The sequence below is a fragment of the Spea bombifrons genome, chromosome 10 (assembly GCF_027358695.1).
Source record: "Spea bombifrons isolate aSpeBom1 chromosome 10, aSpeBom1.2.pri, whole genome shotgun sequence".
NCBI classification, from domain to species: domain Eukaryota; kingdom Metazoa; phylum Chordata; class Amphibia; order Anura; family Pelobatidae; genus Spea; species Spea bombifrons.
The window spans coordinates 2,577,727-2,601,755 of NC_071096.1; the positions used below are offsets into that span (position 1 = coordinate 2,577,727).

A 24,029-nucleotide genomic window follows, 5' to 3' on the forward strand; every position below is an offset into this window, starting at 1 on the left:
AATCAGTGCGACTTCTGCTGTTGCCTTTCAGAGACCAGTTCAGAAATGCGCGGCTTTACCTTGGCAAGTGCCACTCTCATGTCATTGTCGGGTGTGTGTCTTGACCTCCGCCGAACCCACAAGACTGACTCACCGAACCCCTGGTGTTCGATCGAACCCAGGTTAAGAACCACTGCTCTAGGATGACCACATGTCCCGGATTGCCAGGGACAGTCCCACAAGTCCTGGGTCCCAGAATGAGAATTCTGAGTGAAGGATGTCTCAGCCAATCAGGAGAGACTCCTCAACTTTCCTGATTGGCTGAGAGATCAGAAGCCTCTCCTGATAGGCTTAGCTCTTCCTTCAATGTAAGCTGGAGCCAGCACCACGTATGTGTGTATGACTGCGTGTCATGTCTGGTAATAGAGGGGTTAATCCTCTGCTCATGTCTGTAATGATTATATGTATATTTTAATATAAAGATATTATTAAATCTGAAATCAACATGGTCCCCATGGCTTCCTAATAATTATTATAAGATGTATGTTATGTGTATGTGATGGTGTGTGTATGTGAATCAGTGTGTGTGAGAGATATATAATATAAGATGTATGTGTATGTGACGGTGTGTGTATGTCAGGCATGTCCAAAGTCCGGCCCTGATACGGCCCCCAGGTGAGCCACGGGACTTGGCGTCATCAGCCGGCGCAGGGAGAAGGAAAGCGCGAGATTTGGGCTTTCCTTCTCCCTGCGCCGGCACACACAGCCACAAGGGCATCTGATGAAGAAATTGTGTAGGGGAGGGTTAGATTTCAACCCTCGTCTACAGTAACTTTAAACAGGGTTCATGTTTGACTGTAGACGAGGGTTGAAATCTAACCCTCCCCTACACAATTTCTTCCTCAGATGCCCTTGTGGCTGTGTGTGCCGGCGCAGGGAGAAGGAAAACCCAAATCTTGCAATCTCGGATGTCGTTAGATTTGGGCTTTCCTTCTCCCTGCGCCGGCACACACAGCCACAAGGGCATCTGATAAAGAAATTGTAGGCAGTGGCGGAACTACCGGGGTCGCGACTGCGACCGGTCCCTGGAGTTCTGCCAGTCAGGGGGGCCCAAGGGGTGCCGAGCGGTTGCTGAAAACGACCGCTCGGCACCTCTTGGGCCCCCCTAACTGACAGAAATCCAGGACTCCTCTGCTCGCCGCCGCTGCTGCTGCTGCTGCCGCCGCTGCTGCTGCTGCCGCCGCTGCTGCCGCCGCCGCCGCCTGCCTCTGCGCTGCCCAGAGTGCAAGTTTGGAAGCGTGAGGCGTTTGTCTCGGGTGCCGGCGCTTCACGCTGAGCGCCGGCATATAAAGTCATATGCCGGCACTCAGCTGTGAAGCGCCGGCACCCGAGACAAACGCCTCACGCTCCCAACACAGGAGTTGACGGTAAGTGACCTAGGGAGGGAGTGGGTAGATCGTGAGAAGGGGGGGTAGGGAGGGAGAGGGCAGATCGTGAGAAGGGGGGTAGGGAGGGAGAGGGGAGATTGTGAGAAGGAGGGATAGGGAGGAAGAGGGGAGATTGTGAGAAGGAGGGGTAGGGAGGAAGAGGGGAGATTGTGAGAAGGGGGGTAGGGAGGGAGAGGGGAGATCGTTAAGAGGGGGGGAAGGGAGGGAGAGGGGAAATCGTGAGAAGGGTAGGGAGGGAGAGGGGAGATTGTGAGAAGGGGGGTAGGGAGGGAGAGGGGAGATTGTGAGAAGGAGGGATAGGGAGGAAGAGGGGAGATTGTGAGAAGGAGGGGTAGGGAGGAAGAGGGGAGATTGTGAGAAGGGGGGTAGGGAGGGAGAGGGGAGATTGTGAGAAGGGGGTAGGGAGGGAGAGGGGGGATTGTGAGAAGGGGGAGGGAGAGGGGAGATTGTAAGAAGGGGGGTAGGGAGGGAGAGGGGAGATTGTGAGAAGGGGGTTAGGGAGGGAGAGGGGAGATTGTGAGAAGGGGGGTAGGGAGGGGAGATAGGGATAGATGTGGTATGCCGTTTTCAATAAACTTTGCATAAAATAGTTAATTTGTATTTAATTTTAATGGTTCAGGAAATGTCAGGCAAAATGGTCGGCCCTCGCACATGTTCACTTCATCAAATCTGGCACTCTTCGAAAAAAGTTTGGACATGCCTGGTGTATGTGAATCAGTGTGTGTGAGGGATATATAATATAAGATGTATGTTATGTGTATGTGACGGTGTGTATGTGAATCAGTGTGTGTGTGAGAGATATATAATATAAGATGTATGTTATGTATATGTGACGGTGTGTATGTGTGAATCAGTGTGTGTGTGAGAGATATATAATATAAGATGTATGTTATGTGTATGTGACGGTGTGTGTATGTGAATCAGTGTGTGTGTGAGATATATAATATAAGATGTATGTTATGTGTATGTGACGGTGTGTATGTGAATCAGTGTGTGTGTGAGAGATATATAATATAAGATGTATGTTATGTGCATGTGACGGTGTGTGTATGTGAATCAGTGTGTGTGTGTGAGAGATATATAATATAAGATGTATGTTATGTGTATGTGACGGTGTGTATGTGAATCAGTGTGTGTGTGAGAGATATATAATATAAGATGTATGTTATGTGTATGTGACAGTGTGTGTATGTGAATCAGTGTGTGTGTGTGAGAGATATATAATATAAGATGTATGTTATGTGTATGTGACGGTGTGTGTATGTGAATCAGTGTGTGTGTGAGGGATATATAATATAAGATGTATGTTATGTGTATGTGACGGTGTGTATGTGAATCAGTGTGTGTGTGAGAGATATATAATATAAGATGTATGTTATGTGTATGTGACGGTGTGTATGTGAGTCAGTGTGTGTGTGATATATATATATATAACATAAGATGTATGTTATGTATATGTGATGTTGTGTGTATGTGAGTCAGTGTGTGTGTGTGAGATATATAATATAAGATGTATGTTATGTGTATGTGACGGTGTGTATGTGAATCAGTGTGTGTGTGAGAGATATATAATATAAGATGTATGTTATGTGTATGTGACGGTGTGTGTATGTGAATCAGTGTGTGTGTGAGAGATATATAATATAAGATGTATGTTATGTGTATGTGACGGTGTGTATGTGAATCAGTCTGCTGAACGATTCCTAAAGAAGGAAATGGTTTGTGCTAAATAATGTTTTTTTGTTGGCAGCCGGTAAGCCGTCCAACGATAGTTAGTTGAAATTGTTAGTCAGAGCTCAGAGAGCAAGGCTTTTCTTTTTGTTTGTTTTATATTTATGTTTGTTTGCCAGACCCTTTATAAAAGGACTATAATTTCTAAAAGGAATATAACCTTGTGTGGTATTTTAAACCTTAAGACTGCGTGGTTACATGATCCCAGCTCCCAGTCTGTATAAAAGTCACCCCTTCCCTGCCCAGTAAAGCCAATTCCCCCGCTTACCGATGGACATGAGGAGTAAGGAGCAGACGAGGCCGGCCGACACTGAGAGGGAAAACATTTCTCTCCTTTTCTCTCCCATCTTACTGGAAATGTTTTCTACAAACGTTTTCTTTCAGTTTACACTTCCTGCTTTATCAGGAATTTGTGTCAATGTATACCGGTAAATACATAGACTGTGAGGTGAGGCTGGGGGGGGTGCTTAAGCTCTGCAATCAACAAGTGCTGTATGCAGCGGCTCTTCATTGGTTGATTCCAGAGGAGCAGCCGGTGAAGAGATAGACAGAGGGGAGAGGAGATAGTAAAGTTCATGGGCCCTGTGTTGTTTCCCCCTTAGCCAGACATTGACGGTGTTACAGCATAACTGCCAGACACTGACAGCGGTACCATAATCAGTGCCTGGCACAGTATATAGTGATAGTAGTTAAAGTGCACTGTAGACCTTAACGCCCATCACTTTATGTAACACCATCACACACATGCTTCATGCTTTCTAACACTGTCACAATGTTTCCTTACCTTTCCTACGTCTGTGTCACTGTGCAAGCAGCCTCGGGTTCAACACGGGCCCACGTGATGTAACGTGGCCCCCGATAGGTTCCTGTCACCCCATGCCAGTCAAAATTCTTAATAAACGGCCCTTCCGACCTGGGCAGGTGTGGCCTGGGACCCCTGTAATTACGCCACTGTTTTGGGCCTTCAGCGGGAGATCCATTATCTCTCCCTAACCGGCCCTTCTTCTGCAGACTCCACTCCTGGACTCCTGACTCCTTCCTGACATCGGTGATCTCCTTGTTCCTGACCCCGGCTTGCCTTTTGGTATCCGCTCCAGGATCATGATTTGGCTTTGTTTTCTTGATAATTACAGTAAAAGGTGTTTTCCACTTTACGTTTTGTGTCCGTCTGGTTCCTGGTCCCTAACATCTTCATAACGGTTAACGTCCAGAGGTTGTGGGTTAAATGAACCAATTTTAAAATGCAGGCAAATCTTGTGTCTTAAATCTATCCCGTCGTCCCAAATCTGTATTAGATCCGGTATAGAAGGAGCTAAAACAGGGAAAAAAGCAATATTGATGTTCTTGAAGACGCGGGATTGCTATTTTTTCTTTGGGGGATTTTACTGGGTTATTTGTTGTGACTGTAAAGGCATCTGAAAGAATAAAAAATATATCAATTTAGGATGTAAATATTCTATACATTTTATAATATCTGCAAATCGCACCAAAATCATCCTCCTCCCAAAAGTCGTGTTTCTGTGTATGCATTTACTGCACTTCAGTCATTCAGAGATCTATTTATCTCGTTACTTTGTAACTATTTATACTGCGCTCTATGTAATTAATCATGTGTTAATTATATGCTATGTATGTATGACACCCATGAAGCAGGAAACAAATAGTTAAATTAATCTAAAAATGTTTGTAGAAAAAGATGGGGGAGAGAGAGAGAATTTCCGCCTCTCAGTGTTTTACTGGCTTTACTGGCTTTACTGGTCAGGTAAGGGGACTTTACTGGGTCTGCCACATACTGATTCACATATACACACTGCCACATACACGTAAAATACATCTTATCTTATATATATCTCTCTCACATATACACACCGTCACATACGTGTAAAATACATCTGATATATATCTCTATCTCACATATACACACCGTCACATACACATAAATACATTTTATATTGATTATTATAAAGTCTTGGGAATCATGTTGATTTCAGATTTAATAATATATGTATATTATTATATACATATAATCTACATACAATCATTACAGAAATAAGCAGGTTCAGAGAATTAACCCCTCTATAACCAGACATTACACACAGCCGCACAATCACAGTCCCACACACTGAGCTTGGTGTGAAGGAGGGACTCAGAAGTCTCTCCTAATTGGCTGAGACCTCCTTCACTCAAAATTGTCATTCTGCGACCCAGGACTTGCGGGACTGTCCCTGGTGATCCGGGACATGTGGTCACCCTAGCTCCCTACTCTGGGGTTAGTTTATATCACCCTGACAATTACCCGGGATTTTTGTTTCATTTTCAGGATTATTCTCCTTTTTTGCTTATATCATTTAGTCGCCCTGTATTTTACAGTATAGACGAGCCTCTGGATATACACGTTATACATTTTATTTTAACCCTTTTTGTGACCAGATATGTAATAAGTGCATAGATAGAAATGAGGATTCAGACGATATTAGTTTGCAGATTATATATAAATTAATATTGTTTGAGAGATTATTGGGCCAAGATGTAAAAATCCCTTGTTTTTTATCTGGATACGAAACCCCAGAAGTGGATCTGAAATATATTTCAATTCGATGGATCAGGAAGTCGCCAAACGGAAACGTGTCGGATGTTTATAGATATGAAGTCATTTTCGGTCATAAAGCCAGCAGACCGGGGTAAAAAATATCAGAAAATGACCTTAAAAAAGGAGACGCTGGGTTATACATCCCGCAGGTCCAGGTCGCTGATGACGGGGAGTACACCTGCATTGTGTTTTATACACCTTATAAAGGAGAAGCTTCATCCATCCTCCATGTGTCAGGTGAGCAGCTCCGGATGTGAGACAGTGTCGTGTCTACAGTTATCTGTAGAGGTACCTTAATACGTGTGAAACGATCAAAATAAAATACCCAGAAAATAAATAGGAAATACCAATATGGGTATTTCTTAGATAACCCAAATAAATGTGAATATAATTCAGGTGTGAAAATATGTGAATTAGAATAAAATAAATGTAATACTTCTCTTCAGTTCTCTTCAGTGGTTTTTGGACAGCCTTCCTATCACAACACTCTCCAAATGTTGAAAGCAAAATTTAAGAACCAAGATCCAGTAGGCGGCGCTCACATAAAACCAAAGCTTTTTATAGTTTTTTTTATCTTCATATTCAGTGGGATATTATCCCATAATTAAATATAATTAAAAAAAAGACATTTGGTTCATTTACCACACGCACCGCGGAGATTTCGGACAAAACAGCGGGCAATACGCTAATTATCGTGAATGCATTGGGTGATCTTTGTGGTTACAAAGGATACATTGTTGGAGTCTGCACTATCATTTTGTATCTCTTCTTTTTCTTTGGTTTTATGTGAGCGCCACCTAGTGGATCTTGGAGGTACCTTAATACGCAGCTTTCCTTTCAGGCACTGAAATGGTTAATTGTCCTTTGAATATTAATTATGCCTCCCTCCTGAGATTTTTTACTTTTATTTAATGTAACAAAGTTTTACCTAATCTAAGGAACTTTAATGAAAGAGTGGTGGTTATGTGAAACAGCCTCCCAGCAGGAGAAGCTTGAGGTTCACACGACCCCTGAAATGTATACTTTTATTTAATGTAATAAAGTCTTACTTACTAATACAAAGAAGATTTACTTGACTGAGGGGGTGGTGGATATGTGGAACAGCCTCCAAACAGAAGTAAATTGAGGTCCACAGAACATCTGAGACTTATATTTTTCTTTGTACCTTTTTTTTTAAAGATATTATAAAATCTTATTAGATATTACGTCTCTGGCATTGCAATGGTTAACTATAGCCTTGTTATTTTTCTTTTGCTGTAGGTAGCCTCTTGCACCCTGTCCTTGATTTTTTCCTGGTGAGTTTGAATTTGCTTATACTTAATAAGCAGCGCCTGTTAGATTTATTGGACTCTGAATGCTTAACACATGTACCCACTTTGAACCTTAACCACATTTTCTGAGAATGCTGACAGAAATCTTAATCATAGCTTGTTTAAGCCTGCCTGACCCCAGAAAAAGTAACATCTTGTAATCACTGGAAACAAACGAATGAACGAAATTTCGGCGGTTTTGCCACTTGCTTTTGTTTGTTTCGTTGGGGTTTCTCCTCGTTATCGGAGATCTGTATGAACACACAAGTCTGATATATAGTTTCATCCTGCTTTAGTAAAAACCATCCTACGGCTACTACCAAGTCCATCTGTCACATTGTGTTTTACTATATAATGTTTGTACATTATTATTATTATTATTATTATCCTTCATTTATTAAGTGCCAATATATTACACAGCGCTGTACAATTTAAACGGGGTGGTTACCGGTTAACACAAATGTACCTTGACCCATGAAGACACAACAAGAGCGGAGGACCTACACAAAAGAAACGGGTCTAAACAAACTGGTCCTAGAAGAGTCTTCAGAAGTCAGTTAAAGCTTTTAGTGTCCAGTGAAGTCAGAGAACAAAAATAAGTTCCTTCATCCTTCAAGACCCCAAAGGTCCCCTGATGAGCTCTAAGGAGGAAACCTTTGAGGCCTTGAAATCTGGTTTGGTGCTATGAATAAGATGACCACTAAATGGGATCACTACCCGCTAAGAGCATTATTATTGGGACACAACATAACATTCGAAGTCCAACATCCAATAATTCTAGGAATGTCCTTCATTTCAGTTCAACCGACTGTCGAAGTGAATCCTCCAGCTTTAAGTATTTTAACTGGAATGGAAAAGTCTGTCACGTGTGATGTCATCAACTTCTACCTCATGACCGTTGAAATAAGATGGCTTCAGTATCTGAAAGATGGACGCGGTTCTGTTCCGTTAGAGAGACACATCTCCACGAGCCCCGCTGCTCTAAACAAGGATGGAACATACAATGTAAGCGGTTATCTGATGTTACATCCTCAGAGCGCCGGTGACGACGGGACCACCTATGGCTGTCTCGTGAAACACAAATCCCTGACGGAAGAACGAGCCGTGAATTTTACTCTCTCTGTAGAAGGTAGAAAAAGTGAACAAGAACAAAAAGAGATACAATTGCCTTTTCTTATTATCTCTTATTTTCTTTCTTTTTGGTAACATTCATTCTTTTTCTTTCAGAGCCAAGAGGCAGCAGGAATGTCAGTATTGGAGTTTTGGTAGCTTTTGCTTTTTTAATAATGTTCATTTTGGGTTTACTCTGGTTGTCCATATTCAAAAAAGGTAAGAAGTTGTGGTTCACATTTTTGTTGTAATAATAAAATATCAACAAGTTTCAGATATAATCCTTCCTTCCAGGTAGAAAAGGGGCACAAAGCGTCAGGCATCCCGAACAGGAATATTTCTGGGTCTCTTCCCCATTTTTTCTTTCTGTCTCTTATCGTTTAGAAAAATGCGTCTCCTCTGCTGGAATCTCTTGCTTTGGATAAACGTCATTATCATAATTTTATTTATATGGCGCCAGCAGATTCCGTAGCGCTGTGAACCCTGCAACCTGGCATTCATTTCTGATAATTTATCTGAGAAAAACATGATTAGATAACAAAAAAAAGTTTAATAGACTGACTTTTAGGCATTATTTATTGAAATTAGAATTGCTGTTTTTCTGTATATCTTTGTATCAGTAACTCGCATATACATTTATATTTTTGTTACAGTAACCCCAACGCTTTCAAAGATTACGGGAAATAAGAACTTGGTTCACATGGAGAGAGCAGCGTTATCATGTCAGATAATGAATGTCAGACAAAGATCCACTGAAATTTGTGTATCTCTAAAAAGAAGAAGAGGTGAAAAAATGGACATTATAACCCGGAAATGTGAAGAAACGGAAACCTCATCTCAGAAGAAAATGAAATCTGACGAGGGAGAGGAGTTAATGGAACGAGGAGCTTCTTCCTCTTTACCGATGCAGATGGAAGCGATTCTAGATGGGAAGTTTGTCAGAACAAAGCGTTTGTATCATTATTATTGCTCCATTTTTATAACTCCTGACATAAAAGTCGATAATGAAGCAGAACTTACAGTGAGCGTCAGACACGACTCCCTAAACCATCCCATCTCTGAAACCTGTACCCTGAAAGTGATCGGAGGTAAGAATACTGGGTTTTAAACCGTGAAGAAAAATAATGAATCCAGAGGTGGGACGCATTGAGAGAGTTAAATCGGCTAAACTTATCAGCAGAGTAACGATCATGGGAGATGTAATTACATTTTATTTATCTTGCTATGATGTCAAAAGTAATGATCTGCGCCAGTTCCTTTTTGTGTCCCAAATAATATCCAACTCAAACAGAGAAGGTCAGTCTGCGCGGTGAGGGCCGTAAAGCTCTGGAATCCACTGCTTATGGAGCTGGTAACCGAGGGGCTTCCTTTAACTCTCCTCAGTGTTACAAACTACAACTTACTGAAATCCTTTTAGTATTGACTGCCAGTGCAGAAATATCTTAGTAGCCGTTAAGGAACAAGATCCGCGGAGATCACCCAGAGCAGCCATGTTTCCTTGACCTTGAGGATGAGGCGGCTGCTCCATTAAATGAAGGAAATAAATTCCTTTTCTTTAATTAGTTCTTCTAACTATCACTGAAGCCACTTGGTTAAAGTGACAGCTGTGTGAGGGACTATTGAAGCGAACATTGGGTGTCTGCGCATGCACTCCTCCATAAACATACACCTCCACCTGCGCAGGGTCAGGACCACACTCAGCAAAGTGTCCTAGCAGCTCTTCCTCGTGTTTCTGGGGGTTCAAGAAGAAGAAAGGACATAATTACTAGGCAAAGAATGTAGTTTTAGACAAATTACGGTACAATGTCTTAACCCTATAGACTGATACAAAGATTAGAGGCTCCGATGTCACCTTAAATATCATGCCATGGATGCCTTCTGAATCAACCAAGCAGGTTGGCTAGAAAAATAAAAATGTATCACTTAGTGATTTTATATAAATTTGATACATTAACAATTATATAGAAGTAATAAAATACCAAAAGAACTTACAAAAGACCTTCTTGCTGTTTCAGCTCCTCCTGTACTGGATCCGATACAAGGTACTGAAGACGTGATAAATTTAGGAGACAAGATAGACCTCTCTTGCAGAATTCATTCTTTTCACCCCAAACCTGTGAACGTCACCTGGTATAAAGGCAGCGATCCGATCCAAACGGACCCCCAAACCGGTGAAGTGCTCACTGAGGCAAGCGGCCTGTTATCTTTCACCAGCCGTTTATCGTTTATCCCCAAAATAACCGACGCAAGGAAGGCCATCAGATGTGAAATCACACACCGGAGTCTCGAAGGCCCTAAAAGTGTAATCTGGAAAATGAAAAGTCTGAGTAAGTAAAATGTAACGACTTTTATTTATAATGGAAGCAGCTAAAGCCATGATGTGGATTTATTTTATAAACTATATATAACTTTTAGACGTGCAAATGGACCAAAAATGACTCGGACAAATATTTCATTTCGTTTCTGTTTTCGGGCAACAAATTCCGTTCCCTGCCCATTCTGTTCGGCTGAAAATTGTAAAAAATTGGATTTTTAATTTAGGAACTAAATTTTTTGCTCAATGCCCACATTTACTCTCATTCTCGTTCCTTCTCTCCCACGCTCTCTAAATGTTTCCCTACCTTCTCTGCCGACCACTTCCGCTTCACCATCGTCTATCTTTTACCCTCTCTCATCTCATCTCTCTTCTGTCTTTATCCACATCTCTGCAGACATAACGAGCTGTCTCCAAACGAGCTGTCATTTTGCCCTCACTTGAATTTGCTGTGATGTCACTCCCGATGCTCCAATGTTGTTGTTTTTTATTTTAGTTTCTTCCCCTAATATAAGTAACATTCAATGTATTCCCGAATTCCCTGAGTGCCGGCAGCCTGTCGTGTTATCATGCGCAATCGAAGATTTCTTCCCCAAAGCCTGCACTATTCAGTGGTACCGGGGCTCGGAGGAGATTCATTGGGAAGAAGTTACAGAAGACGAAGAAGAAGAAGAAGCTCCAGCGCTGATCTCAGGGATCACTCGACTGCCGTTGACTCCTAGAATACAAGATCACGCGGCAGAATTTATAATGAAATTCACTCACTGCGGGAGGACGACTCAAAGAACATTTGTGATGACATTAAAAGGTGCGTAGCGGGTCCTACTCCAACAGGGGCAATAAGTGTCCCCTTTATGGCAATGTCCATCCGTTTTTAAGATACTTGGAATACCTAATATTAGTAGTGCTTGGGTCAGATTTCCCAGGATGCATCTGGTTGCTTCCTCCTGATTGGACAAACATTCTGTATAATTTTAATGTTCTGTAACTCCATTTCTATCTGTTATTTTCTTTTCGAGTTTCTGTGATTATTTTACTAACTAAACGTATTCCCTGATCCTTAAGGACTTCCGATCTTTCATGACCTCGCCTGTGACAGGGAATCTCCAACGTATGGAAAACCTTTAACCCTTTCCTGCAAAGTAGAAAATTGTGATCCTCGAGACGTCAGCGGTGAATGGTTAGAGAGTAAAACTGAAGTGAAAAGCCGAGTGAAGGCGGCCACTCATGAGAACAGCAAGACGGGATCAAAAACATTCACATTGATCGTTACGCCTACAGCGGAAGACTTCGCCAGGGTTTTCACCTTTTCCGTGAAACACAAAGACATGACAGAACCGATAAGAAAATGTATTTCTCTAAAACTTCCAGGTAATGAAGACCCCTGGCACCTAAATAGTGTTTGTAATGAGGACGAAGAGCATGTAAATTATCTTTATATTGTCTTATTATACAAATAGATCAGGAGAATTTGTTTTTAATTTGTGTTGGCTGTTATTAGTGGTGACAAAATGAATTTACATACTGTTTCCACATACTTGTTTCCCAGTAAAAGTACCAACACTCTCTGACATCACGGTTCATCCGGCGAGGCCTGAAGTTAACAAAGAAGCCGTTTTTGCCATAAACATTTCTGGTTTTGCACCAAAATTTTTGCAAGTGAAATGGACCAGAGAATTCCAGGAGCTCAATGAAAACACCCAAACATCAGAACCGCTGATCGGAAGCGATGGGTTATTTCTTTGCGCAAGTACATTGAGATACACCCCGAGCGATAGAGATGTAAAGGTGCGGATTTGGTGTGAGATGAACCAAAGACCCAGCAGAACAACAACAGAAAAATGTTTCCTCTTAGATGTCAAAGGTAGGAGCTGTTAATGATCCTTATTTCAGCTTATATATTTAATATATCTAAACCAACAGAGCAACTGCACAACAATCTTACAGATTTTGATTTTTTTTTAAGTAAGCAAGTTATTATGGGTGGGCAGAAACCCAGAAAATCAGCCCCATTTGTCGTTGGTCTCGTCTTAGATTGAGGAGCCATATGACTATCCCATGAATGTTTAAATCCCCTTACTGTATTAGCAAGACTTATGCAAGAGGCCCAAAATAATATTTTCGGTTTGTTTTTGGCACATTGGTTTTTGGAAGATTAATTCTGTTTCCTGCCCTTTCTGTTCTGACAAAAGTATTGGGCTTTTTTTTTTTATTCAGAAACAAACTTTGTTGCGCTCTCTCTATCGCTCAGTCTTTTCTGTGCTCCCCTTGCCTTGTCCCCCTCACCTGCTTACTTACCTTCTACAGCCATTTTTTTGGCTCTGATCTCTAGGCAGATGCAGAGAGCATGCTGACAGGGAGCGGGGAGGAGGGGGATTCAGTATGTGAGACAGTGTCCTGCTTCATATTAAAAAACAACATGGGATGTGCAGTGAGAACACACAATGCCTGCAATGCAAGCTGCCCAAAATGATAATATAGTCCTTGCTTGTCTTTAGAGGTAAATTAATGCACACCCTTCCTTATAGGAACTAAAATGGTTAATCGTTATTTGCACATTAATTATGCTCCTCCTGAGATTTGTACTTTTATTTAATGTAATTAAGTCTTACTTAATATAAGGAAGATTTCCTTTGATGAAGGGGTGGGGGATGTGGAACAACCTCCCAACAGAAGATTTTGCACAATATTATAAAAAGTTAAGTTTTAGAATGATCTGAGTTCAGGTTTTTCTCAGTTTAGATATATCCGGCATTGCAATGGTTATCCATAGACGTCTTTTTTCTTTTGCTGTAGATAACCTCTTTCACACCGACCTTAATTGTTTCTTGTGGAGTTTGCATCTGCTGATACTTAATATGCAGCACCTGTTAGATTTATTGGAGTCCTGAATGCTTAACACATGTACCCACTTTGTCTGCCCAAAATACTAAACAAAGCTTGTTTATGCCTGTCTGACCCCAGATAAAGCAACATCTTGTAATTGCTGGCAGCCATCTCAAAACATGCGCAACAAAAACAAATTACTTATCTGTAGCAGGCATATGAATGAATGAAACTTGACAAACTTTGTGTTGACATTAATTTTTATTAGTTTTGTTGGATGCTTTCTCGTTATTGGATAAATTAGTTTCATCTGGTTGTCTTCACTCTGAATTCACACCTGTTTTCTTATTTGTGTTTCTAGGAAGCGCCAGGTGTTTATCTGAACCCTCAGCTCAAGAAGCTTCAACACCCAGTGAGCTTTAGTTCATTTATTATAACTTGTCTTCTGTGTTAATGTTATCCCGTCTATAACTCACAATGCTATTCGAAATATATATTCCTTCCTGGCAGTGATGGGAGTGATGGGAGTACATGTTGATCGCATATACAGGGACATTAAGAGTGTAACAAAAATATTTTTATTTTAAAGGACAGGAACAGGAGAAACTAAAGTTAACAAAAATTCGGTGTTTGACGGACAATCCCAGAGCTGGAGAAGACGCGGTGCTATCCTGTTTCGTTAAAGGTCACAAAGCTGAAGACGGGAATTTCTCTTGGTGCAGCGGAATTTTCCCAATCGATGGCGACATAGAAAACTCCGACAATCCGGACGGCTCCGGCTGCACTTCCACGATCACCTTCAGACCCGAAGAGACAGAATGTGCCGTCAGGTTCGAAGCGTCCTTCAACTATGAGACAGTCGAGGAGACCTACGTTCTGAAACTCACGTGAGGCCGGGCACCGAGCGCTACATTTAACATTTATCTGGGATGATGCCGTTTGTTACTTTCTCCTTACACTGAACTTCCATTTCGGTGCAACGGGAAGCTGCTTATGTTCTTTAGTATTAAGAGTTACATGCGCAGAACATCGCACAACAAAGCCGGACATTTTATTACATGTATTTTATTTAGAAATAAAGTATTCGGGTTACAGTTATAATATAACAAGATAATAAACATTTAATATGTAAAGCTGTTACTAAAAGGTTTTGGGGAAATTTTAGACCCTATATTATGGAAATTTAACTGAATTCATTCAGGTTTCCAGTCGTTGGTCTCAGGAGCCGGATGTCTATCCCACGTATGTTTAATACCCTCGCTGTATTACCCTCTATCATTTGTTTAAATAAACCAATAAACGGAGGGTTAAACTTAGTTTGTGGATGTTGAGTCTCGATCACTCGCAGAGTATCGCAGCATTCATTATGTTGAGATGAGATGTAAGAGATACTTATACGACGATATTATCTTAATAAATAAATAATCTTTTGTGACGTTTATCAGCTGTTTGAGTATTTTTGAGTTTTTAGAATGAATACACCGTCCTTATTAAGTGTCGATTCTCGCCCCGTTGCCCGGGTGAGGAAGCCCATAGGGTGAGCCGAGGCTCGTATTGCGACTCCACAACCATTCATAAAATAATTCATTCACACGCAAGATTCCAAACGAACAATAAACAATTTAATTTTAGGTCTGATTCACATTTTCTTCACCCGGAGCCAGGTGCGGAGGCTTTTCATAAATCCTGCCAAACAGCGTGATCTTATTTGCCGCCCGGCGCCATCTTCAGCCTCCGTCTCGCGGTCTGCGGCCTCCTCGATGTAATGGCGGCGGATTACTTCCAGAACTTCATCTTTTGGGAAAACAACCTGAGAATGGAAAGAAATGTGACTTTTCTGCGTATTCCGGGAAAATATTCCGTATTTTACGTTGTTTCTTAAAAAATCCAGTTTCAGTTAATTATAAATTGTTTTATTAGTTTGTGAATAAAATGTAACCTTATCAATAAATCATCCATTGAATGATATAGATTTATATACAGGGTAGTTTGGGGACGGCTACCAACTTGCATTTGTTTATAGCCATATATTTATCCGTCGCCCGTGGCAACAGGACTCTGATTTACATTTTCTTCCCCCGGAGCCAGCTGCAGAGGCTTTTCATAAATCTTGCCAACCAGCGTAATCTTATTTGCCGCCCGGCGCCATCTTCAGCCTCCATCTCGCGGTCTGCGATCTCCTCGATGTAACGGCGGCGGATTATTTCCAGAGCTTCATCTTTTGGGAAAACAACCTGAGAATGGAAAGAAATGTGACTTTTACGCTTATTCCGGGAAAATATTCCGCATCTTACGTTGTTTCTTAAAATGATATAAATGTAAACATCCCATTAAATGCAAAAATCTCAGAACATCGCGATATCAGCCTAAAACCAGAGGGTTACAGACTGCGTATTTACTAACGATCTCACCTCGTCTGACGCCGTCAGGATTATGATGTCATCCGGTATCTATACAAAAAATAAAAAAACTTGGTTATTTCCAAATACATAGTTATAAAAACCTCATATCACATTGGGGAAATAACCGATAAACGGGGATCTGAGGGATTTAGCGGCTTCTAATCTGAACTCACCTCCTCTTCAATATCAGACCGGAAAAATGTCATTAAATATCGAAAAAACTGTGGAAAAAAATCAAAAGAAAATGTTTATTTCAAACATCTGGATACAGAATCAACATTTTACAGGTTAAAAAAATCAAACCAAATTACATGTATTAGGGAAGGGTTACTAAGGTATTAGTGGAGACTGAATCAGATTTTAGGGGGAGGTGGTATAAAGAGGTAAGAAGAGTTTTAGCATCTGGGAGAATGAGAATTAGAAACTATTTTTTAAAAAGAAATGTATTTCCCATTAATAGACGGACGCGGTTCCTCTTATACAGAAAGGATAGATTGGGACCTTCGGGGTATAATTGTTATTAACAAGGATTTTGGGGAGTCCTACTTTGGGGAGGAAATAACTAATTTTCATCAATCTTATCATAACAATCATTAGCTATTTTTAATTGACAGTAAATTGTTACCTTTAGAAAAAACATCGTCCTTTTTTCAGCAATAAATATATCAATAAATAAGCTGCGAACAGGAACCTAGTTTACTCTCAGCAAGCGCACTAGTCAATGAGATTCGTGCAGCAGACGGAACACTGGGCAAACTCTGACATCATCAGGGCACTGTGACATCACCGAGGCAAGCAAGCAGATAACTGCCAGAGTCCTGTTGCCATGGGTGACGGATAAATACATGGCTATAAACAAATGCAAGATGGTAGCTGTACCAAAACTTATTTATTACAACCCAATCTACCCCCAATATATATAAATCTGTATCATTCTATGGGTGATTTACATTTTATTCCCAAACTAATAAAATCATTTATAATGAAGTGAAACGGTGTTTGTCTTCATATTTCTATTAATAAGAAATGGAAAGCGTCAGAAATAGAGATAAAATAGATAGATAGATAAATAATAGATATAGATAGACAGACAGACAGACGGATAGATAGATAGATAGATAGATAGATAGATAGATAAATGTATAGATAGATAGATAGATAGATAGATAGATAGATAGATAGATAGATAGATAGACAGATGGACGGATAGATAGATTTATAGATTATATCAGGGAATTTAAAATACTGAGTTATTGATCATGTTGTAAAAAATATATATTATAATCATTCTTTTTTTTAATCATCTAATATTTCCAGAAAAAGAAACATTTTTTATTCCAGCCGCTCTCCTGGGGATCTGGGGAGGTTTTTTTATGTCATTGAAACGATTATTTTCCGTCCCCCGGATTCTGTTATTCTGAGCTGTTTGTTTGTATTTATCCGGATCCTGATTTACCGTCCAGAACCGGGAGCCGTTAATTTAAAAGCCACAATGTCCAGCTGGTGATAAGGGGTGTGGCCTAGTAGAAGCCCCTCCCAGTTTAAATGCCAACCTTTTCATTTTCTGACTAGTATGGGAGGAAACTGCAGATATTTATTTCTGTTTCTTATTGTTTTATATAGCGCCATCATATTCCGTAGCGCGGTACAATGGGTAGACGGGACTAGTAGTATATAACATAACAGATCAAACGTTATTTTTCCCCGATACATTTCCTGATTTTATCCCCGTAATGTTTATCCCGAGCATCGCAGTTTGCGTTTGTAACAATTTATATAGAGTAATATTATATGAAGATATTTATTTCTCTTTTGCCCTATTATTCCCAAACTCTTTAATTTTAACAGAAATCTATCAACAAATGTCGCTTCGATTAATTAGAACATTTTACTATTTTATGAATAAATATATATTTTGAGGGTTTATTTGGTGGAAAATGGCTTTAGGTTTATGAAAATCCATGCTTTTTGTTCTTGTGTTCTTGGAAATATCAGATATTTAAAAAAAAAAAAACAAACAGAATGATTATAATATTATATTATATTATTATTATATATATTTTATAATATGATCCATAACTCATGATTTTAAGATAAAGTCCCTCATTTTAACTGGAAATTTAAAATGTTTTTTTTTTTAGCTCCTTACCATTTGTTATTAATAGAAATAGGAGACAAATACAGTTTCAGTTCATTAGAAATAGTTTTATTAGTTTGTGAATAAAATGCAACCTTATCAATAAATCATCCACAGAATGATATAGATTTATATATATTGGGGGTAGTTTGGGTACAGCTACCAACTTGCATTTGTTTATAGCCATATATTTATCCGTCGCCCATGGCAACAGGACTCTGGCAGTTATCTGCCTGCTTGCCTTGGTGATGTCACAGTGTCCTGATGATGTCAGAGAACGCTCAGTGTTCCGTTTGCTGCACGAACCTCATTCACTGTTTGATTATCAGAGAGTTCGTTGGGCTTTTTCTGTGAAAGCAGGGAATTTGCTTAAATTGATTGATTTTTCTGCAAAAGAAACATGTCTTTTGGCAAGGTAACTTCATTTACTGCGAATTAATAATATAAAGCGATTAATAGAGGTTAAAACATTTCTATTTGCATTAAATACGTTACACATCCCCGAGCGTCTCCGGCAAAGTTAAAATATTTGATTGAGATTTGGGTCATTTACGTGGAATCGTCTCGGGCATCAGTGGGGCAGAAGAGGCAGACATGGGGCAGAAGAGGCAGACATGGGGCAGAAGAGGGTTTGGGCAAAAAACAAATAGTCTGAATATTGTAAATGAGATGAATGACTTTGTGTTTGCAGTTTTGGATGGATTTGGGGAATTGGTGCGAGTCGTGGTGCAGCTGCGATTACGGGGTAAGTGAATGATTTAGTTATTGAGCTTTATTCACCACCCGCTATTATCTGATTCATTCTCTGCTATTACCTTAATACCCCCTCCTATATATATACATATTTGTTTCGTTTTCTGACAAATTTTATATTTATTCACCATTTTCTTTGGTTTTCTCCCCTGTTTTTTTGGATAAAATGCGAAAACTGTCCCCCCCGAGCCGGAGGAAGGGGTGAGTTCAGATTAGAAGCTGAAACCCGTTTATCGGTTGCTCCCCTCTCAGCCCTTCCACAACGTGATATGAGTTTTTTATAACTATATACTTGGAAATAACCATTTTTTTTTTTTGTTTCTAGATAAACGATGATGTCATATCCCTGACGGAGTCAGAAGAGGTGAGAGCGCTGCTCTGAGGTCACCGCGTTTAATGGGATCTTGTTACTTGATATCATTATTATTATTTTATATCATTTTAAAAAAAATAAGGTGATTTATGGAATATTTTCCCGGAATAAGCAGAAAAGTCACATTTCTTTCCATTTTCAGATTATTTTTTCCAAGCAAGAATGGCGTAAAGCCTTGATCCCGCAGGACACCGAGGAGGCCGTGGACCCCGGGAAAGAGGCTGCTGATGACGTCATATCCCTGACAGAGTCAGAAGAGGTGAGAGCGCTGCTCTGAGGTCACCGCGTTTAATGGGATCTTGTTACTCGATATCATTATTATTATTTTATATCATTTTACATTTTAAAACAATAAGGTGATATCTGGAATATTTTCCCGGAATAAACAGTAAAGTGACATTTATTTCCATTTTCAGATTATTTTTTCTAAGCAAGAATGGCTTAAAGCTTTAGGACAGCAGGACGCCGAGGGGGCCGTGGTCTCCGAGGAAGAGGCTGCGTATGACGTCATATCCCTGACAGAGTCAGACGAGGTGAGAGCGCTGCTCTGAGGTCACCGCGTTTAATGGGATCTTGTTAGTTGGTCTCATTTTTATTATTTTATATAATTTTAAAACAATAAGGTGATAGATGGAATATTTTCCCGGAATAAGCAGAAAAGTCACATTTCTTTCCATTTTCAGATTATTGTCACTAAGGAAGAATGGCGTAAACCCTCGATCCCGCAGGACACCGAGGGGGCCGTGGTCTCCGAGGAAGAGGCTGTGGAGGACGCCACGTGCGGAATTGCTACAGCCGCCAGGAACCTCTGTATCTGGCTCTTCACTTAGAATATGTTATATACCTCCCTTTAAAATAAAATACAAAAAAAAATTCTCCAAATGTTCTGTAATGATTCAAAATTCGACTAATGATTCAAAATAACTTGGAAAAGTAACCAAAAAGGAGAATTTAACTCATTGTTACTCTTTCTGCTCCTTTCTTATGTATCAGATCACACAATGTGCGTTAGAACATGCGTTAGGAGTTCTCCTTCTTTTTATGGCGTATTCTTTAGGTAAAGTGCGTTTTTTGCAGTAAATTCTCCGATTGATTTCACGTGATTATTGGAAATCCATAACTCCTGGCGGCTGGGAACGCGTTGATTAATCAGGTTGGGAATTAGTTCTGAGCTCCTATTTATTAAATGACGGACAATGTCTGTTATCAACAGAACTCGGCATCCCTTCTGACTTCAGTCCTTCCGCTTTCGTTTGATTGGATTCCGTATCATAGGATCTGCAAATAACGGTTCTTGGACGTGCAAATCGGTCTCTCCGCCACCAGAGGGCAGCAGTGAGAGCACAAGAATATTATTATTATTTATTATTTATTGTTTAGCGCCATGAAATTCCGTAGCGCTGTACAATGGGTATGTGCATAAGGAGGTGGCATGAGCATTGGGAAATTTAAATGGCAATTAAGATTAATCACAGATTAAGTGATAAGAAGCCTTTTCTGTTTCTATGGCAACAAAAAACCAGCCACCTGACAATAAAGCATTCACTCAAAAATATTAGAAAAAAAAGGAATTTAACAAAGAACAGGAGGGGAGTTTACTTCAAAGGAGGAGAAATTCTAGAACAAGAGGCCTTAATCTAACACTAGAGGGGCAGAAATTTAGATGGAAGGCAGTTTTACGTTACTGGGAGGAGGGTAAATAAGTGGAACAGCCTCCCAGTAGAAGTGGTAGAGGGTAATACAGTGAGGGGATTAAACATGCATGGGATAGACATACGGCTCCTGACGAGACCAACGAGTGATTAAGGTTTGAGTCTTTACAGCAAAAAAGTGGGCAGACGAGAAGGGCCGAATGGGGCCGATCTGCCGGCAGGCTCTATGTTTCTGTGTAGTTCCCATACACCGCATTCCTCCGGCACTCGCTGCTTTTTCTCAGGGAATCTATTTCCTCGCGTGCGCACATTCTCTAGTAATTTCCGGGGAAATCTGATTATCTGCGTTCAGAGCAGTAATTACCGCCGTCCAGAGCAGGATCCTCAACGCAGCTTCGAAAAACCGGCCTTAATGTGAATGTAATGAAACAAATAGAATGAACATAACGAGTCCTCCGATGAGTCTGCGGTAACGGCTTCACCTTCCCAGAGCCCGCGCAGGATCAGCCGTGTAACGCCCCCCCCCCACCCCCGCGGAATATGAGAGCGATTTATAAATCAATAAATAATTTAATGGAAGCCTGTAAAAAAAAAGAGAAAATACGGAACATTGTAACTGAATAAAAGAATACTATGTAATATTCTACAAAATCATCCCGAAGAAGTCAATTTAGATTTAAGATTTACAAAGTCTTCTGCTGTCATTTTAATGCTTTTTGGGCCCTTGAGGAGCCTGTCCCAGGGGCCAGGTGTGAGTTGCGTACTATAAGCTTTTAAGAGTTCTTTTCGTTTGTTTTTTGATTTTTTTGTGCGCTTTATATCTCGTAACTATTTTTGGATTTTATAAGATTTGCTGTTGCAGCTACTTGGCACCGGGCTAAAAAAGTGGTGATTGGTGTGCAATTGTTAATTTTGGACTTTATATCTCGCACCAGTCCTATAAAGTATAAGAGCCAGGTGCATGCTGGGATATAATATATGCTAATTAGATAATAAATAGATTATTATGATAACGAAACTCTAGTATTCTGAAGCAACCAACGAGCTTCTGGTTCATTCTCTAGATACAATGTTTGGGAAGGGCTTCTGTTCTTTCTGGTTGTAACATCGTAGCTGCTGAACGTTATCGTCATTCTCAGAAATGTTTGAAAACATTTTGTTTATTTTGTGAAAAATCCCAGCCTGGGGCAGAATCTGCTTCCTATTTGCTGAAAACTTTGTGAAATGTTCATGATCTATAAAGACAGAAAAAAAAAGACTTCCTTATTTTAAGCATCGCTCTAGGGGAGGTTATTAGGGATTCCTTTGCTTTTAATCCTATTGGTTGACGCAGCAGGGGCCGCCATTTATAAATCTACCCAGGACCCCACTAATACCCGGCTCGAGGCTTTCACACCTGCTGGAAACAGGGACTGTGGGGGGCTTTGTAGCAGAGATCTCGGTTTCCGATTCTCTTTCAAATCCGCCCTACAGTCATTGATCATCTCATATCTCAGCGCATCGAGTGATCTCATAATTCTCCTGCTCTCTCTTGATAGGGACTCAGGGAGCCACGACGTAACGGCAAATAACTACGGCTCTTTCTCATTTAATTAATATCAGGTACAGGGCCACCATTAGGGGTTGCGACCTACATGTATGAGACCCGGGCAATCTGTCACATGCCCTCTGTGGCCCACAACACAGGACTGGCCCCCCCACCACGTGCCACTATACAGGACTGGGCTCTTCCAGACCCCTATCCAGGTCCCAGATAGATCGGGGCATGGTGGCTCCATTGGGAGCATGGTGTGGGGCAGTTGGAGGAGCGTGAGATGGAATGGGGCAGAAGGACCTAGCTGGGCCTCAATATTTCCAACGGCGGCCCCGAATTCCAGCTCCGGAGGATGTCCTGAAAAAGCAGAACAGATCTGAATAGATGGTAGAGGGTGGTAGATAAGCGGAACAGCCTCCCAGCAGAAGTGGTAGAAGCTAATACAGTGAAGGAATTTAAACATGAATGGACCGGGGGCATTGAGGGCTGCAAAGAGACCACAATTTATGGCTATCCCAACACGGGCGTCTCAATAAAAAATCCATTAAGTTGTTTTCCTGGAAGAATACATGGAATTCCTGGCTTGTTTGTAGCCATTGATTAGGTTTCCTTGGAATAAACATAAAATTCCAATTGGAACAACATCAACCGCATAGAATTTGCTTCCTTTAACTCTCCTCAGTGTTACAAACTACAACTTACTGAAATCCTTTTAGTATTGACTGTCAGTGCAGAAACAATATTATTATTACACAATATTTGGGATCCTGGGAATAATTGTCCCTGCTGCGTCTCGCAGCCAACCCTGTCTGTCAACTTTTAGGGAACAGATTTTTTTTTTTCCAAACCCTGACATCAGTTTCACTTTCATAACATTATTATTATTATTATTATTATTATATATTTTATTATTATATATTTTATTATTATTATTATTATTATTATTATTATTATTATTATTATTATTATTATATTATATATTTTATTATTATATATTTTATTATTATTATTATTATTATTATTATTATCATTATATATTTTATTATTATATATTTTATTATTATTATTATTATATATTTTATTATTATATATTTTATTATTATTATTATTATATATTTTATTGTTATTATTATTATTATTATTATATTTTATTTTCACTGTTTGCATTATTCTGTAAATTAGAATAATCTTTGTTAAAATTAAAAGTCTTTCCCTCTATAAACTTTTTTTTTCTTTGTTTAGTGCCTCCTAAATTATCAGAAATCGTGGTTCCGCGACATATAATCCATGGAGATTCTGCAGATCTAGCCTGTTGCATCTCCGGATTTAAACCGAGACCTTTAATGATTACATGGCCGCTGGCAACAAAACAGAACTTCTGAGATGGGATTCCGGTGAAACCGAGGTCCACGATCCCAAATATTCTCATCAACCGACTGAAAATAAGCATGACGACGACTCCTTCAGCATTGTAAGCTCTCGGACGATGCAGCCAAATATAAAAGAAGATCACAGGGCAAAATACATCTGTCGGGTTTCCCACCCTGCGACCGGCAGCCGTCAGGAACAATGCATGGACATGGAGGTCACCGGTACGTTACTGCAGTGGTTGAATTTCTAAACTCTCTCCAGATCCGTGTAGATTGAAATATTTTTGTAGCCGTTAAGGAACAAGATCCGCGGAGATCACCAAGAGCAGCCATGTTTCATTGTCCTTGAGGATGAAGCGGCTGCTCCATTAAATGATGAAACTAAATTCCTTTTCTATCCCTGAAGCCGCTATTTGGTTAAAGGGACAGCTGTGTGAGGGACTAGTGAAGCGAACATTGGGTGTCTGCGCATGCACTCCTCCATAAACATACACCTCCAC

General features: G+C 40.3%; 1 protein-coding gene across 1 annotated transcript in view; it reads left to right on the top strand.

Moving 5' to 3' along the window:
• The first annotated feature begins 5,686 nt into the window (after positions 1-5,686).
• LOC128467562 (uncharacterized) overlaps positions 5,687-24,029 on the top strand; it is a 56,453-nt gene continuing 38,110 nt past the window's right edge. Inside the window, exons 1-4 of the mRNA XM_053449224.1 lie at positions 5,687-5,985; positions 7,858-8,187; positions 8,286-8,387; positions 8,822-9,256. Of these exons, the coding sequence (XP_053305199.1) occupies positions 7,908-8,187; positions 8,286-8,387; positions 8,822-9,256 (817 nt within the window). The 5' untranslated portion in view covers positions 5,687-5,985; positions 7,858-7,907. The remainder of the gene's footprint in view (positions 5,986-7,857; positions 8,188-8,285; positions 8,388-8,821; positions 9,257-24,029) is intronic.